A 17458-nucleotide genomic window follows, 5' to 3' on the forward strand; every position below is an offset into this window, starting at 1 on the left:
ATTAGAAGGAGAAAACATATTCCCAAGGATTATTGTACGAGCGCAAATATGTACAAAATAAATATCTTATTTAACACCGATAAGCAAGGAACTTTAGGAAAGCTTTAGTTTTTTGTAAAATAGTTACGGGTCTATTTAAGAATTATCCAATACCCTAATATGTAACTGTCGATGTACATTGCTCCAATCCATTGCTCCGAAACTAAGCGATTTAAGGAAGCTTGAGAAACATGTCTGAACTGACAGTCCAGCTGACGTCAATGACTGATTTTGGCCTGGGCGTAAACGTTGCTCCAATTTATCCTAGGGGGACAGGCCGGAGAAACTTGGTATTGGAGTTCTGTTGTCTCAGGAAATCTCCCACAACACGCGCGACATATGGTCGGGCATGAATTTAGTGAAGCATGAGGTTACTTCACTGTCCTTGAATGAACGACTGCACATGAAAAACCTAATATCATCCCTTTAAATACAGACACGTCAGACCGTCATTGAAAAAGACAAGTTGTGTCCGACGGGGGATGTGATGGCCCCCCGTACCATAACGCCGTCCTCCACAAAACTGTCGACGTTGAATAATGCATGCGTCAGCATTCCAGTCAGCATCGCCGACCCGCACACCGTTACCCTGCTATCTGAGCTGTCTTGGTGAAATCTGGAAATCAGTGAGCAAAATGCCATCCCTGTCTTGTCTCCTGCACCATGCAAGACGTGCCTGTCTGTTACGTTGGAGAAAATCGGACGTGTAGCAAGCTGTGATCCCATAGGCCTGGAACTGATAATGTGTGAGCCAGGAATGCTCCACTGGCAGTCCGGAATCGATTCTTTAGATGGCCAGCCGAATGTGTCTTGCTGACATGACGTCACACATGACGTCACGCATTGACAGCCGGCCCGAGGCAAATCTGTCGTGAGACCTCTTTCGATGGACACGAAAATGCCTGGCCACTTCAGTTTGGGTCGTTCCAGTCTCCAGCACCAATGGCGCGAGGACGCTGATTGTCTGTAAGCCGTAGCACCATGTTGATATTAACGCGTTTTCCTGAACATTCAGGAAGTTAGAGAATAAATAAGAATCAACCCGTCTCTAGTTTTCAATAACAGGTGTGTGGAATTCAGGGGTCAAAAAGCATGCAAACAGTGTTTAAACTCGTTCTATACGTGACATCACATTTCGTGCAAAGTTTTTGGGGTGCTGTATCTTTATTTCGGGTTTTTTATATATCGTGAGTTTGTTTCATTTATTCAGTGTAGCATTTTGTGTTAAAAAATTATTATAGACATTTGAGATTTTATATTCCAGGCTGAAGATACTGAAGACATCAAGTATATATTTACAGCTCTTGATGAAATCTATGTAGCTAAGATACGTATGTATGTTCGCTATGACGTATGAGGGATGCGTGAGGGACTTTTAGATAACATTCCTTCTAGAAAATAGTACAATGTTAAACAAAATGATATAAAATCATTATAAAAACAAAACAAGGAACAAATATACAATATGAAAGATAAATGATTTTTTTTTATCCAAAATTTCAAAATATAACAGCATATATACGGTTTGTGAGATATAAGCATTTCAAATCAAGTTGTCAATATGGTTGTCGTTATGAATACATTGTGCAGCAACTGTTTTAGCGTTGGTGAACGATCCACGCCATCGGCAGTGAATGCATTACGTCACAAATTTGTGGGTGTTTCCCACGGTATTTGACTTTTTACGTTTTAGATAAACCTCTACAAGGGAGCCATAAGCATGTGCCTCTCTTGGGCATGCTTGTCAAAGTTTTTGTAATGTCATTGGATAATAACGATTTATACCTGAAACACACTAGTCAGCATTCATTTAACCCTCACAGAACTTCCAACGATTCTTCGTGCCAATGCTCGGTCTCTTACAGTGAGTGAGTTTAGATTTACGCCGCACTCAGCAATATTCCAACTATATGGCGGCGGTCTGTACATAATCGCACGTCAACCCGGTCATCAACAACATGAGCATCGATCTGCGCATTTGGGAACCGATGACATGAGCCAACCGAGTCAGCAACCCTGATCACCCGATCCCGTTAGTCGACAAGCACAGTCGCCTTTTATGGCAAGCATGGGTTGCTAAAGACCTATTCTACCCCGGGACCTTCACAGGTCTCGGTCTCTTAGAAACAAGATGAACAGACTTGATTTATGTGTCAAACATCTGTTAGAGAATAAGGAAAAGTGTCTTCTCTGTTTTACGGTCGAGTCCTGGTTAAATTCTCCAGTTGATAACAATTGCCATGAACTCTTCGCTTTTGAGTCCTTTGCAATACGCATGACACGCCCTTAAAAGCTGTGGAATCCAAAGTCAGTTCATAATTTCAGCTTCGTGTGTGTCCACCATTGGCGCTTATGCAGGGAGACGAAATGTGGTGGATGCTACTGTTACATCTAATGATTATCAAACTTCTTGAAAAACATTCAGCTTGTGTAAGAATTGTGTTTGTCTTTTCAGCCTTTAACACCATTCAGCCTCATCTTTGATAAAGAACGTGATTGATTTAGACATTAATGTATGTCCCTCTCTAGTTTAACTGATTTCTATCTAAGAGATCCCAGCATGTCGAGCAGAAAAGTTCTGTTATTACACTGTGTCTGTTACTACTGGTGTTCCACAAGGATATGTATTGTCCCCGATACTTTTCACTTTGTATACTAATGATTGTGTAACGATGATGCAGCCATTAGCAGCCTACTACTTAACAATGAGTACACATACGAAGAAGGAAAAAGTGCTTTCGTTAAGTGATGTGATGAAAACTTGACGGAACGTATTGTGTCAGGAAAATGGAACTTTTTGATTTTCGAAGAAATAGACCAACAAATAATCCTGTCATTATCAATAGGGAAGTGGTTAGCAGTTACAATTGTAATTGAAAATGAATTAAAATTTCTTTCAAAATATTGTGAATCGCATTTACAGTAAGTGTTAGTCTCGCCTTCATTTTCTCAGCAAACTGCTTCAGTCCTTTCACATTGATTCAACGTTTTTGGAACTTTTCTTTAAAACTTCTCTCAGTTGTCTGTTCATTGTTGGTTCGATCCCCTTTCCCTCAGTAAAGCAAACAAACTAAACAAAATAATAAAACAAGGAGAAAAAACATACTAATCGTATCTTAAAGAGAACGGATGAATTTCTCAGAGGATTCGATTCAATGCTTTATTGAATTATATTTATTTTCAAGGCTATATGACCCATAATACACAGTTACATGTTTTATACATTAATTGTTAACATGCGTATCAAAGACATTCTCTTCTTATGCGAAACACATTACACAGATATTTTCCCAACATAAACAAGTGGTTACAATAAGTAAAAATCAATAATGATTTTAAGTTATCAATATTTGTGCTATGAGTGGAAATATATGGAACATCCTTACGAAATTCTTTGTACAAAGGACAATGATATATAATATGACATTTCATCTTCGGTAACTTTACAGAGAGAACACATAGAATCATTATCTTGATAACCGCTTAAGCCTTTTCTAATACACTGTATGCCTAATCGATTAAAACAGCATCTAAATAAGAGATGCACTTTTTTATATTTAATGTTTTTAACATTGTATATGTACAATTCTGGAGAAAGTGAACGTTTTATTAAGGAATAAAATTGTAATGACGCTTTATCAGATAGCTCAGAATGCCAATCTTGCCTGGCGCAGTCAATCACTCTTTTAATTACAATTTAATTTAAAAACAAATCAATATCCCCTACCCCTTGCTGATTCCATACATGGCCAAACCCGTATGTAAATAATAGTTGCATTATATTAGTTGCCCAATTAGACCGTTTTCTATTACGGGATTGTTTCATCATAAGATACGATCGCGATTGGTGAGGATATCTATATGACGGCATGGTGATTAATTTCAACCAATATCTAATGCAATTCTTATATGAGTTCACATACATGTATAATGGATATCTCCCACATTTGCCATACAGGGCAATATTTGAAAATGATTTACTAACATTTAATAAATATCTACAAAATGATCGGTGAACAATTTCTAATTGCTTCATTTCCTTGAATCCCCATATTTCGCTACCATACATTAAAATCGGTACAATTTTCGCATCGCACATCTTAAAGGCATCTGTAATATCTATATTAAACTTGCGAATAAGACATTTCAAAGGGAATAAGGCTTTGTTTGCTTGTTGCGATAAAACGGTACAGGCTCTTGTCCATACAAGCTTAGGGGTCATCATAATGCCTAAATACTTGTATGCATTAACAACTTCTATTTGTTCTTCATTATTGGTCCACTTTTTCATTCTGAAGACAATCACTTTTGTTTTGTCGATATTGATCTCCATGCCCCATTTCAAACAATAGTTATGTAGGAAATCTAGACTGTGGTTTTCGTAACTTCAGGGGGGGTATCAGCAGCTAACACTAGATCAGAGGATTAGAGGAGAGGCTACATCTTGTGTTGTACATGAAAGTCATGAACCTTTACCCACTGGCCGTCTGTAGAATGTACCCGAGTGCTACAAAAAGCATCATCTCCCGGAAAGGCGTAATGAAACTATGAACGGATCCTTACCCTCATTCTCTTCCCACAGAGGTTACTTGTCATATCTTCCTACCTAACCTCTGTTCTAATACGACCCTTTCATGATGCGAGTGTTCAAGACTCGTGATTGGAGGCAATCAGATTTAGTTGTGCAATCAGCGACCTTGTTTCAAAAGTGATCGTTCGCAAGATCTCGGTAATTTACGGATGCATCGTGAACACTTGAACCTCTTCCCGAGCGCGATACTCACTATGATGTTTCTTCTAGACAGAACTCAGTCACGTCGTATTTGTTTCTCCACATTGCGTGCATTTGTCAAGTTGAATCTAGATCGATGTAATAAGTGTTCTGATTGGACAGAAAAAGGGAGATAAATCTGCTGCCATTTTTTGCCGGTAGGGGATTTTATGAGAACCGCGAAATATGGCCGTATTAGAACAGAGGTTCGTAGGAAGATATGACAAGTAACCTGTGTGGAAAGAGAATGCCTTACCGTAGGTTAACTAATTTACTTCGACTAGCCTAAGTTGTCGAAGTTAGTAAATCGATTTTGTGATGATCCACGAAGCGTTCGTAACTCTACGAGTATGCACTTGCTATCGGCCTGATACGGCGAAAGTCTCAAATAATAGCGACCCGAAGATCGGTGGGATACCACGAGGAACCAACTCCGTCTTGGTACCGATTGAGCAAACCCTTTTTGTGCCGCTGAATCGGCCATAAACCTTGTACTTAATCACTAACAAGCATCATAGTGGGTCCCATTGCACAAAGCTATCGTAGAGCAAAGTCTGTGTTAAACCATGGAGTTACGTCAGTCGTGGGTGATGATGACAAACTTCCTGGTTTGTCATAGGCCGTATCCTCAAAGGGTTAAAGTATCGTAAAATCATTGTCCTTCTGACAGGGTACGTAAGTCCCAAACTTTTCAAAGTCATTTTAGTTCTACCAAGCTTTATTGTCGTAGTTATTTCACCTCTTGGATCTGTTTTCCTGCAATCGCTAACTACTGAATGGACTACTACTGAAACAGACCGCACAATCTTTGTTGTTTCTGCAGTGTCATTGTCGCCCGTCTCTGTGTGATATCACATGTCTAAACAGAAATATGTACGCGGTTTCCGTCCGGCTCCATATATATGCCGCAGGTTTGTCAAATGTCTTCAGCAACAGGTATTCACGTTATACAAAATACAATTCAAACAACGTACACTTTCACTGGCTCATAACGTTACCATTGTCCAATGAAATCAGATCACACAAATCCCTTTGGAATTCTCCTCACTCGGGCGTTTACGTATTGTCACGAAACCTAACGACAATTGCTTGAATGAACCAGGAAGTAAATAGCATTAGAGTGTGTAATCTCACGTTAGAGACATCCGCTGCCCAAGCTCGTATCTTGACAGGCTGTCTTAATCATGGCTAACTTTAACGCCTCGATCAGAGATATTTTATCAGGTTGGTGAACATTTTCTTTTAAACTTCTGATAGCTCGTGTTCAACTGCTTCTACTTCATGAAAGCATGACGAAGCTCTAATGCAGATTTGTAAACTATTATGAAGCCTGTTTTCCTAGCCCCCCATAAAGGCTTGTGTTATTCAACGGTTGACTGGCAGTGGGTATGTACTGCATTGGGAATGTGTCACATTAAGATTAGATTTATGTTTTTCGCGTACACGCGGTACGCTTATATCAGTACACACCGTATGAGAAACGTATACATAAACTTGGTACAAAGCTTCCGAAACTAAGGAATGAATTTATTGCGTTAATTTACATATTTGTAATCCCATCTGTGAACTAAGAGACATTGAAGTGAAAACGATGTTATTAATTTCAGTGAAAGTGTGTTCGATTCACTGTCTGTCATATAGGCGCTTTGCTACTCAATATACACAATAGGTGTATACATAAGCCCATGTGCAGTGATGCCAGTTCTCGTGACGTTTTCTCTCATCATTGCTAACATTTTCAATTGCAACATGACTTAAGAATTGGTAATGTTTGTTTGTCTGACAGCACAATATAACAGCACTATTGCTCAGTTGGCAATATCACAAGTCTATGACGGTGGTCTGTGACAAACCTAGTCATTGACAGTATGAACATCTGTCCTTGAAATTGAGAATCAGAGACATGCTAAGAACCAATCTCTTGTGATCCACTCAGTCAAGTGAAGCATATCGTGTTGGGCGTTGTGTTAAATAGGCTTATTCATGACGAGTTGACTGATGTGTAATGTGTAGTGGAAATGACAAATGAACTTATGACTTGCACCAACTGTTACTAATATACGCGATGTTGGTCTGACTGGCTGACTCGGCTAATACATGTCAATGCTTCCCAATAAGTAGATGATGTTCATGTTGTATATTACAGGACTGTCTGGTCAAGACTCGATTGTTTACAGACCGTCGCGATATAGCTGAATGCGAGATAAAACAACAAACAGATAACCAAACAACCAGTCACATGATGAGTAGCATTTCTTGCCTAACATGCTAATCGTAAGAGGCGACTAACGTGATCAGGTGATCAGGCTGACTGACACATGTCAAATTATCCCAGTTGCTCAGATTAATGCTCATGATATTGGTCACTGGATTGTGTGGTACAGAATCGATCGCGAATGTTTACAGACTGCCACCATGTACACGTAGGTTTACTGGTGTTGACAAGAAAAAGAGCATTCAGTAATGTTTTCTAGTATTGTAAAATGATATTTTCTATTAACATGCACAGACGTGACTTTGAAAAGGTTTACTGATGACAAGCACAAATAACCAAAGCAAAGTCGCCTGCGATGTTTGAGCTCATGTCACGATTGTGTGACATGGATACGTTTGGAGTTACACACATCCGGAACAGTCGTGATGACCCGGAACAGTGCCCCCAGTCGGATGCATACACTGGAAGTCTCGATAAGACAGTGACAGCGAGCACCTCATAACGTATATAATGTATCATTGATATTTCAAATGGAATCGCGAAATGTCGTGATGATTGCTGAGCTAAGATGTATGCATGTGTATTCATACATCTACTTTTTAAAGTGAAAGTAGCAATTCGAGTTATAGCAGTTATAGAAACGGCAAAAAATGGAATGTGCTTAATTCCGTTGTCATATCAATCCCGATTAGGATGGGGAGTAGGGTGAGGTTAAAATTTAGTATTTAAAATACCGTTTCGTGTTTTATACTCCCTGCTTGTAATACACTTACATCGAACGCTCTGCTAAAAGTGTTCCAAAATATTTTAAAGTATTTATGGATTTGTCGTTAAACGCCGCACTCTGCAATACTCAAACTATCTACAAATCACAGAGAGTCGGTCGACAGAGCCCTGGGGGAAAAAGACAGGGGAACACAATGATCAGCTGTTTTTTCACCTGCTACGGTCATAAAAGAAAGCATTAATGGCGTGAGATCAGGTTAAAGCCACATATTTACATGCTGTCTTCGAAACTGAAACGCTCTTTCGGATTTGATCGACGTCACGGAACCACTATAAATATGAATTAGATACAAATAACACACTGTATATAATTATTGAGTTTGTTAATGAAATGTATGTATCAATAATATTGGGAAAAGTTAAATGAGTCCAGCATCTTTCATGTCGGAGCGGTTGGGTAGCCAAGTGGTTAAGGGGTTCGTTCGTCACGCCGAAGACCCGGGTTCGATTCCTCACATGGGCACAATCTGTGAAGCCACGTTTAATCGTCGTGGTTCGTGTTCCATCGTGTTCGTGTAAGATGCCAAGCAGGAAGTATCCACGGCCAGAGATTACAGAATAAGCGAAGCTGGTTATGTGGCTTGTAATGATCACAACGAACGACTTGAAAATGTATCAGAAGAGTGTGAGTCTAGTTTTACGCCGCTTTTATCAATATTCGTGGGGGACACCAGAAATGGACCTCACACACTGTACCCATGTGGGGAATCGAACTCGCTTAAACCAATAAAAGCTCTCTCTCTCTCTCCCTCTCTCTCTCTCTCTCTCTCTATCTATCTCTATCTCTATCTATCTCTCTCTCACCACCCAAGCTGGACGCTGATACTGTGTAAGAATCGATAAGGAAGGGAAATAGCATAAAACATGCGTTTGATTGTAATTAGTCTGTACATTCAGCTTATTTGTTGGTAGATGCGCCTTTATGTTTTTATGTGTGCGTGTCACCAGGCACACATTCTGTACTATTCAGCTGTCCCAACAATGGATAACATTTTCCCCAACCGGGAAGTATGTCCTGTCTGTGTGCAATGTCTCCGTGAACAATAAAACTGTTATCGCAGAACATACGCTTAGCATGTTATCAGAATCATGTTTGTGTGTCCCCAAAAGATACAAAATACCAGTCCTGTAAATAGAGTGCATGAGCACGTGTAAGTGCATGATCGTGATGATAGGCAAATACGAGAAGTAGTTAATGTGTTCGCTCGACCCGCCGAAGGTGCGGGTTTGATTCCACTGGAATATGATATTTTGACTGGAATATTGCTGGTGGTATCCCAAACTCCTTAAACGTTCGCTCGACCCGCCGAAGGTGCGGGTTTGATTCCACTGGAATATAATATTTTGACTGGAATATTGCTGGTGGTATCCCAAACTCCTTAAACGTTCGCTCTACCCACCGAAGGTGCGGGTTTGATTCTACAAGATTATACGTTTGTGACTGGAAAATGTTCTGGTGGCGTATGTCCCCACTCCCTTTCGTTCGATCCTCGGCATTCATCCATTTTTGGTCGTATAACCCACTCTCCCATGTTCGCTTTGAGAAACATGTCCCAGCATACGAGATCAATCACCGACAGCCAATTGCACTACCATTAATAATGTCTTTCCAGAGATCGATGCGTTTTTCAATGAGACCCTGCGAAACGAAAAGGTGTCTCGGAAAGTCTTGCTTCATAAAGAGAAACTACTGGACCAGGTCTACAGACTCCGAAGAGACTATCCAGACCTACTTCCGACGTCTGCCGATCTTACCCGAACTGACGGTGAGTAGATCTGAACGAAAACATATATTTAAAATTCTAACCATGTGACCGTCATTTTTAATATGTTTGTAGGTGGTTTTTTTTTATTAATTTCATGTTGCAGTTTCCTGTTTCCGAATAGTTATCCTTGGAATCTCTAGTCGAAAATTTAGTTATGTTTTAGACTTGTATAAGTATGGTACGAAATGTTTTGAAATGTTAGAATTGGCTTTAATGTTTATAATGGAAAGATGTATAGGCCTATTAGACGGGTTATCGAATCACTAACACAAAAATGTTTGACATCGATCGCAGTCTAAGTAAACTTTATCCTCAGTACTTTTTGTTACACTCCACCACTGAGTCTAACAAAATGTTATGAGAGGTCGCGTCAGGTAACCTTTGAGATTGACAAATCAGAACACAGCTTACCAAATCGTGAAAGTTCACATTCGCACATACTTTTTCAACTTTTTATCTGGAAACGGTTCGTACACGAACGATTCCGAATGCTATTTAGCGTACGATCGCTTCCGGGTGATGTACACGGCGTACGTACTGCCATGACAACGGTGAGTAAACAGTCGCTGAAAATAGTGTTTTTGACAATATTCAAGGATGTTACCTTGCGGAAATATTAGCTAATGGTAACCATGTCAACAGAAACCCCAAAGCGTATATAGTGCAGGTCAAATAATTGCGTTATATGCTGATTTTTGTTTGTGGAGAGATCTGTGTCGGTGACCTGAATATCTTGAAAGTCCTTAAATAGTAGCAGTTGTCTGATTGGTTAAATCTATTTAGCTGCCTCGCGTTTGATTGGACGGTCATTGGTCGCTCAGAGGTTACCTGACGAAACCTTCTACTAGGTTTTGTTAGACTCAGTTGTGTAGTGTAACGAAATACACTGAGACGAAGTTTACTTAGACTCACATCGATCGGTGCAATAATTCAACATAAGACCATGTCACATGACCACTACCCAATCAGTGGCGTGGGCGGGGCCTAATTATTTTGAATATAAACATTGCTAGCTTAGTCAGCCTATCACATACGCTGGAATCGCTTGTAATATATAATTCATATCCTGCGTTCGTATCATTTTAGACTGCTGAAATGTAAATACAGTTTCTCACTAACTGTGCGTGTAATATGCAGAGGTCGAAGGCGTGATTAGCAATTTAATATTTTAATAATTCTATTTTATTTTAATAATTTTATTTCGTGAGACCTCCTCTGTAGTCAAGTGGTCGAGGAGATAGCCTGGAGGTTAAAGTGTTTGTCCGTCACACCGAAAACCAATCTGTGAAGCCCATTTCTGATTTCCTCGCTGTCGTACTGCTGGAATGTTCCTAAAAAATCACTCACTCACTCTTCCATTAGATCTGGTGACGGTGGTGTAGCCTAGTGGGCTTCATACAGTCTACCCATGTGGGAAATCGAACCCTGGTCGTTTGTGTGGCGAACGAACACTTTAACCTCCAGGCTACCCCACCGCCTCATGATATCAGGACGGGCTTTAAAATATGCTAATCTCACATATGTGAAATATGTGGAAAGAGAAACTGAGAAAACGAACACTTTAACCTCCAGACTACCCCACCGCCTCATGATATCAGGACGGGCTTTAAAATATGTTAATCTCACATATGTGAAATATGTGGAAAGAGAAACTGAGAAAACAAGGACTGGTCGGCTCAGTCATGTCTCTGGGCTACTTATTCATGGTATGTCTGCGACCTAGCACTATAAAACCAGCTTAAGTCTGGGCTGGTACAAGCACACAAACACACACATACACACACACTCACACACTCACTCACTCACTCTCTCAGACACACACTCACTCTCTCACACACACACTCACTCTCTCTCTCACACACACTCACTCTCTCATACACACACTCACTCTCTCTCTCTCTCTCTCTCTCTCTCTCTCTCTCTCTCTCTCTCACACACACACACTCATATGAGCGAAATGTTCGTAGGAGCGACGTTACGTCCCATTCTTCTCACCTCTAGAGATGAACTAGTGAATATGGGAAATGACGTATGTGAGTAACTGTGTGTTCTCTGTTCAGCTGATGAACTAATTCCTGAAGTTCCTGCAAGGGCCCTCAAAGACATCACCAAAGCAGGTTTTCTGGAGAAGAGAAGAAAGAAAGGTTAGTGTTTTGTAAGAGCGAGGTTGGTTCAAGGAAAAATGTGCAGTAGATGTAAAAGAGATGATTATTTCAGCCCCATAACGAGGAGACCATGTCTGCATCTATGCAGGGTTTGAGTCTCTTGAAATACACATTCATTCATTACACTATTACTTACAAAGTCAAAGCATCAAATTTAAAAACAAGCTGATCGTCATACACATTACAGAGAAGAGGCCAGGGGATGCTATTGTGTCTGTGTGGGGTACACTCCAGTGGATCATATCATGTTGGACAATGTCCCACCTATTCTATAGCCAGCTCTTCTTAGAGAAGACCCGTGAAGGTCCCGGGGTAGAATAGGCCTTCAGCAACGCATGCTTGCCATAAAAAGGCGACTGTGCTTGTGTTAAGAGGCAACTAACGGGATCGGGTAGTCAGGCTCGCTGACTTGGTTGACACATGTCATCTGTTCCCATTTGCGCAGATCAATGCTGATGCTGTTGATCACTGGATTGTCTGGTCCAAACTCGATTCTTCACAGACTGCCGCCATATAGCTGGATCACTGCTGGGTGCGACGTAAAACTAAACTCACTCACTCACTAGAAAGTCTTTTTCGAGCACAACATTAATATTCTTTTCCTGAACAAGCTGTAGATGTAATAAGTAATTCCTGTTCCAGAGACCCTGTTCCAACGAGGCAGTTACCAACGGCGGTACTGTGTCATCCAACACAACATCTTCTACTACTTTGTCAACTTTGCAGACAAAAAACAGGCAGGCGCCTTCAGTCTGGCAGGTACAGTTTTAGGCAAGAAAATGAACAGGTGAATGACGAACAGTGAGGGGTGAATGACGAACAGTGAGAGAGAGAGGCGAATGACGAACAGTGAGAGAGGTGAATGACGGTCAGTGAGAGAGGTGAATGACGAACAGTGTGAGAGGGAGGTGAATGCCGAACAGTGAGAGGGAGAGGTGAATGACAAACAGTGAGAGAGACAGGGGTGAATGACGAACAGTGAGAGAGAGGTGAATGACGAACAGTGAGAGAGAGAGAAAGAGAGAGAGAGAGGTGAATGGAGGCAGAACATGTTCAGAAACGCTGAGTATACAATAAAGACATTCATAAGTATAAAGCTTGCTGTGGGAGACTACTAAAGTGAAAGGTGGGTAGTTGCAGTGGATAAAAAAAAGAAATAGAGACAGAAATTCCACGTGTAACAATGTCTCCTCAATTTGATCTGATCGGATTACCCATACCTAGATGGTCATAACCGACTGGCATACTATCAACCACTAGTAGTCTTTTTAACGCCGCACTCAGCAATATTCCAGGTGTATGGCTCGACGGAAGTAGTGTCCAATGTATCAACAAAAACACTTAGGAAGAAAGAAAAAGAAGGCGCGATGGCGATCTCAGTTGTTATTTAAGTCCAATAATCTCATTCATTTCCTGAAACTTTGTATGTGAGTAGGTAAAATAAACTCTTCCAAACGTGCCGTCTCATGCCTTGACAGATTAACTAGAGAAATATGAAAGAATCTGTAGTCTTAAATATTCATAAATATATATAATGCATACTTTAATACAGGATACAAGTTCAGAAAGGCGGCATACCTTCCTGAAGAAAGCCACAAGAAGGATCTCAGTTTTGAGTTGGGGTGCCTGGGAAAGCGCTCCTACCAGGTAAATACACAATTCTTAGCTTCCTGGGATTACTGGTCAAGATAAAATCTTCAAAAGTCCTACCAGTATCACGTCCGGGCTAAGCTTCATGAAGCAGATATAGTCCCAAGGAAATGTACTGATGCGTTTCCTGAACGGTGGTAATACTGTGAACATAAATCTGTGATGTCTAACTTTTGATTTACTTGTAATGTTAATTTAAATGTTTATCAAAGCGTCGATACTAATGGTTTACACAGGTGTATATTTTGTTTCAGTTTTTGGCAGAAAATACGCAGGATTTTAAGGAATGGAAAGAAGCTGTTGAGAAGTGTAACTCAACATCTGAAAGCAAGAAGACTACTTCCAAGTCGAAAGGTGCAGTTTTCGTAAAGCAACGGTCTGCTGCTTTCGATGAACATTTTGTAACTCGAAGTAATCAATTCTTAGAACTTAAAAATAGACAGGTTCGAATACTTTCATACGATGTGTAGGCCTAATGTTAAAAAGATTTCAGAATTTGAGAAAGTTTCAAAATGAATGGCCAATGTTATGTCATAATAACTCAGCTAGGCACGCCATAATTAAACAAGTTGTATGTTTAGAAAACGCTATATTCGATAGTTCAATGAGTAAGTCATCGTTTCGTTGCAGATGTGTCATCCCCAAAAGAAGGGAAAGTCGTGTCATCCCACAGAGAAGGGAATGATTTTGTGAAGGACGACAGTGACGATGACGAATATTACATCGCTGTGCCCGCCGAAAAAGAGCAGAATAACAACAGCAAACAGAAGAGTGACAGCGATGACGATAGCGACGGTGGACAAAATTATGAGGAGGTTTTACCAGATTCTAACAGAAATGGAACAAGACCGGAAAGTCCAAAGCCCCCTCCGGTGCCAAAGAAAACGGCACCAAAGAAGTCTACAACAGAGAACACGGCACCAAAGAAAAAAACACCAAAGAAATCTATAACGGGTCGCGCCCCGATGAAGCCTCCGCCATTACCAAAACAGGCCAAGGCCAAGAACAAATCTACAGGTGGCAACGGCATGTACGACGGCGGTGATTCCAACTCAGATGACGACGAGAATTATGCCGACCCGATTGAGTACGGCAGGGAATCTGATGAAGAATTCGACGATGAGGAAAACTATGACGATGTTGAAAGTACCTTTAAAAAACCTGCTGATGCAAAAGCAGATGATGACGATGACGATTTGTATTACACTGACGTCATTTCCGGGAAAGCACAAAAGGAAGTGACGCAATGAATACAGCCGGGACGTATTTGGTAGTGAAATCAGCCCCCAAGGCTATGATCATTGCGGTCCGACATTAATATTTTGAACAATGAAACGTCCGGGTTCACACTGCGTTGTAGAGAGAGGACAACGCAGTTTAACTCTCACTGTACCCAATAACCATTCCTCGTCTCGACAGTAGTGTGATGTTTTATGCCAGTACGTTATTTTTAGATCTCATTTGTTGGGCTAGACTTCCTCGTTACGTTTTATAGATGTTCAGTGAAAACGTTGTCTTTGAATAACACTCTAAACTGTACGGTTTGCAGTCAGCAGTTGAGGGTAATAAATCGTGTGTCGACGTTTTACCCAGAGGGTTGTCACATTAAGTGTCATATATTAACAGTAACTTATGACTATCTTAAGTCTAAGTTTCTAAAATCTAGGCCCAGATGTACATCTTTTGTACTGTGAAACATTTCGTGTCAAGGGTCATCTCAGTTTTTTATATACATATTTTTCTAAAATCTGTCATCCTCGCAAAACTCGTGGACCTGAGGGTCGTCGAGTGTAAAATGGGGAGAGGTTAAGAATGGAAAACTGTTTAAGCCATGGTTTTGGTTTGTATCTGGTGTTGTAACCATTAAAGTTTATTCGATGAGATAAAAAGTTACAGTTATCAAATGAGATATGGCGGAGGGTGTCAGTCATGTGTATGGTGCAACTGACCCCTTTTCCTTGAAGTTCTGACGTTTCCCTACGGGACAATTCCTTGATTCCCAACGGACAGAGCGGGAGAGGTGAATGGCGAACAGTGAGAGAGAGAGAGAGAGGGAGAGGTGAATGACGAACAGTGAGAGGTGAATGACGAACAGTGAGAGAGAGGTGAATGACGAACAGTGAGAGAGAGAGAGAGAGAGAGAGAAGTGAATGCCGTACAGTGGGATACAGAGAGAGAGAGGTGAATGACGAAGGGACAGAACAAGTCCAGAAACGTTGTGTATACAATAAAAGGGGGAGAGGCTAAGAATGGAAAACTGTTTACGCCATGGTTTGGTCTGGATCTGGTGTTGTAACCCTTAAAGTTTGTTCGATGAAATAAAACAGTTATCAAATGAGATATGGCGGAGGGTGCCAGTCATGTGTATGCGTGTACAACTGACCCCGTTTCCCCACGGGACAATTCCATAATTCCCGTCGGAAAGTTCCGGTATGGACACTACGTCACCTAGGTAAGTCCTCACTCAAAGTAGGGCACTTTTCTTTCAGTTATTTAGAGGAAGTTCGGCGGAGGAATCGGTATATTTTTTCGCTGTGTTAACATTTATCCTACATTAACCACTAATCATAAGAGAAATTTGAAGTGAATTTTGACTGCCATTTTCCTGATCATAGACAGTATCTCGTTATTCTATGTCATTTTGGCAATTGCCCAATGAGCAACTTGGGTCTTGTGGTGCCAGAGTTGACGGTTTCGCAGTAAGTGAAATTAGTAGCTAATGATATATATTTCGATATAGATAAAAATGTCATGTTTTTCATTCTTTCTCTCTGGATAATTCGTTCACGCCGATGGAAGGAAGTCATTCAGCCAGTTCGTACATTCTGTGGTAACGACGAAGTTTTAATATGTGTATAATTCTGGCAGCTTCCAAATAGTGACATTTACGTGAACGTGGCATATTTCATAGACTGTCAGTTCTAAATAAAATGGTAACCTAAATTTTGTGTTGTCTGTTGTGTTATGTGGTGTTCATATCGGTGTTATATTCCGTGTGCAGGAATATCGTACATATACCTGCCCTTCACTGATATGGAAATGATATATTAACATCGGACAGATAATGCTTACCTCACCATGTATCATATACATGAATGATACTATTTAAACACACAACTGACAAAAAAGACATGCAAAGTATTCGATTGTTTGATTATATTTCTATTCATCATATCATCATATCTCAATCATATCATATCTAACATATCAAATATATAACACAAAAATAATAACATATAATATTTAACCAATCATCTGTCATAGCATATCTCATGATGCATCACATCATGCATTCATATCATATTACAAAGACAACGGTTCAGATCATAAATATATTAAAAATGGATAAATTTTAAAAATTCAATTAGATGCTTTACTCTTAACATAAAAATCTTTATATAAATCTGTATATAGCCTAAACACGTGACCACGACCTTGTTCCGTAATGTTTACTCGGGTGGATGACGTGATACATTGAGGTTGGTGTAACAGTGGCAATCACCCGGATAGGGTATCTACTTTAATACAATTAACGTGTAGACAAACATCCGGAAAGAGAGCTGATAAAATGTATTTCATCCGGGCGCCTGTTTACTGATGTTTCAATACATGTTGACGACTATATTGTTAACAAGAGAGTACCCTGTAAAATGTGTTTACATTGTAAACATAATCAAAAACACCTCAGAAGAATGAAATTTGGGGATTTGCCTGTAAGCATACGTATGGTTTAAACACATGAAATTGTATACATCCCCTAAACACATCAAAACCATAATTTAAACATGTTCACTGTTAAAGGCAGGATCTGTGCAGCAAGATACAGAAGCAGGATCTATGGTATAGTATTGTACAGTGTATTACAATTTCTCCTAATTATCACTTTATGTAATCTATGTACCGTTAATGGCGTGATCGTTAAGTACGATATGGAATGAAGAACTATGGTAGTATCGCACAGTGTATTACAATTTCTCCTAATTATTACTTTATGTAATATATGTACCGTTTATCACAGGATCCTTGAAGTACGACATGGAATGAGGAACTATGGCAGCACTATTGG

The 17458-nt window shown here is 40.2% G+C and overlaps 1 protein-coding gene across 1 annotated transcript; it reads left to right on the forward strand.

Moving 5' to 3' along the window:
* The first annotated feature begins 5875 nt into the window (after nucleotides 1-5875).
* LOC137298444 (src kinase-associated phosphoprotein 2-A-like) lies at nucleotides 5876-16335 on the forward strand. The gene is made up of 7 exons (XM_067830709.1): nucleotides 5876-6034; nucleotides 9425-9577; nucleotides 11638-11721; nucleotides 12385-12501; nucleotides 13295-13389; nucleotides 13647-13746; nucleotides 14023-16335. The coding sequence occupies exons 1-7, from the start codon at nucleotides 5995-5997 to the stop codon at nucleotides 14640-14642; spliced, it is 1209 nt and encodes a 402-aa protein (XP_067686810.1). The 5' UTR covers nucleotides 5876-5994; the 3' UTR covers nucleotides 14643-16335.
* The last annotated feature ends 1123 nt before the right edge of the window (nucleotides 16336-17458 follow it).

The sequence above is a fragment of the Haliotis asinina genome, chromosome 10, assembly GCF_037392515.1.
Source record: "Haliotis asinina isolate JCU_RB_2024 chromosome 10, JCU_Hal_asi_v2, whole genome shotgun sequence".
In the NCBI taxonomy this organism is placed as follows: Eukaryota; Metazoa; Mollusca; class Gastropoda; order Lepetellida; family Haliotidae; genus Haliotis; species Haliotis asinina.

What these genes read in the sequence shown, in the direction of transcription:
- LOC137298444 (XM_067830709.1), top strand. Translation starts at nt 5,995, where the DNA reads ATGGCTAACTTTAACGCCTCGATCAGAGATATTTTATCAG. An exon ending in GATCAGAGATATTTTATCAG is followed by an intron (nt 6,035 to 9,424) that starts GTTGGTGAACAT and finishes ATGTCTTTCCAG; the next exon opens with AGATCGATGCGTTTTTCAAT. An exon ending in GGAGAAGAGAAGAAAGAAAG is followed by an intron (nt 11,722 to 12,384) that starts GTTAGTGTTTTG and finishes TTCCTGTTCCAG; the next exon opens with AGACCCTGTTCCAACGAGGC.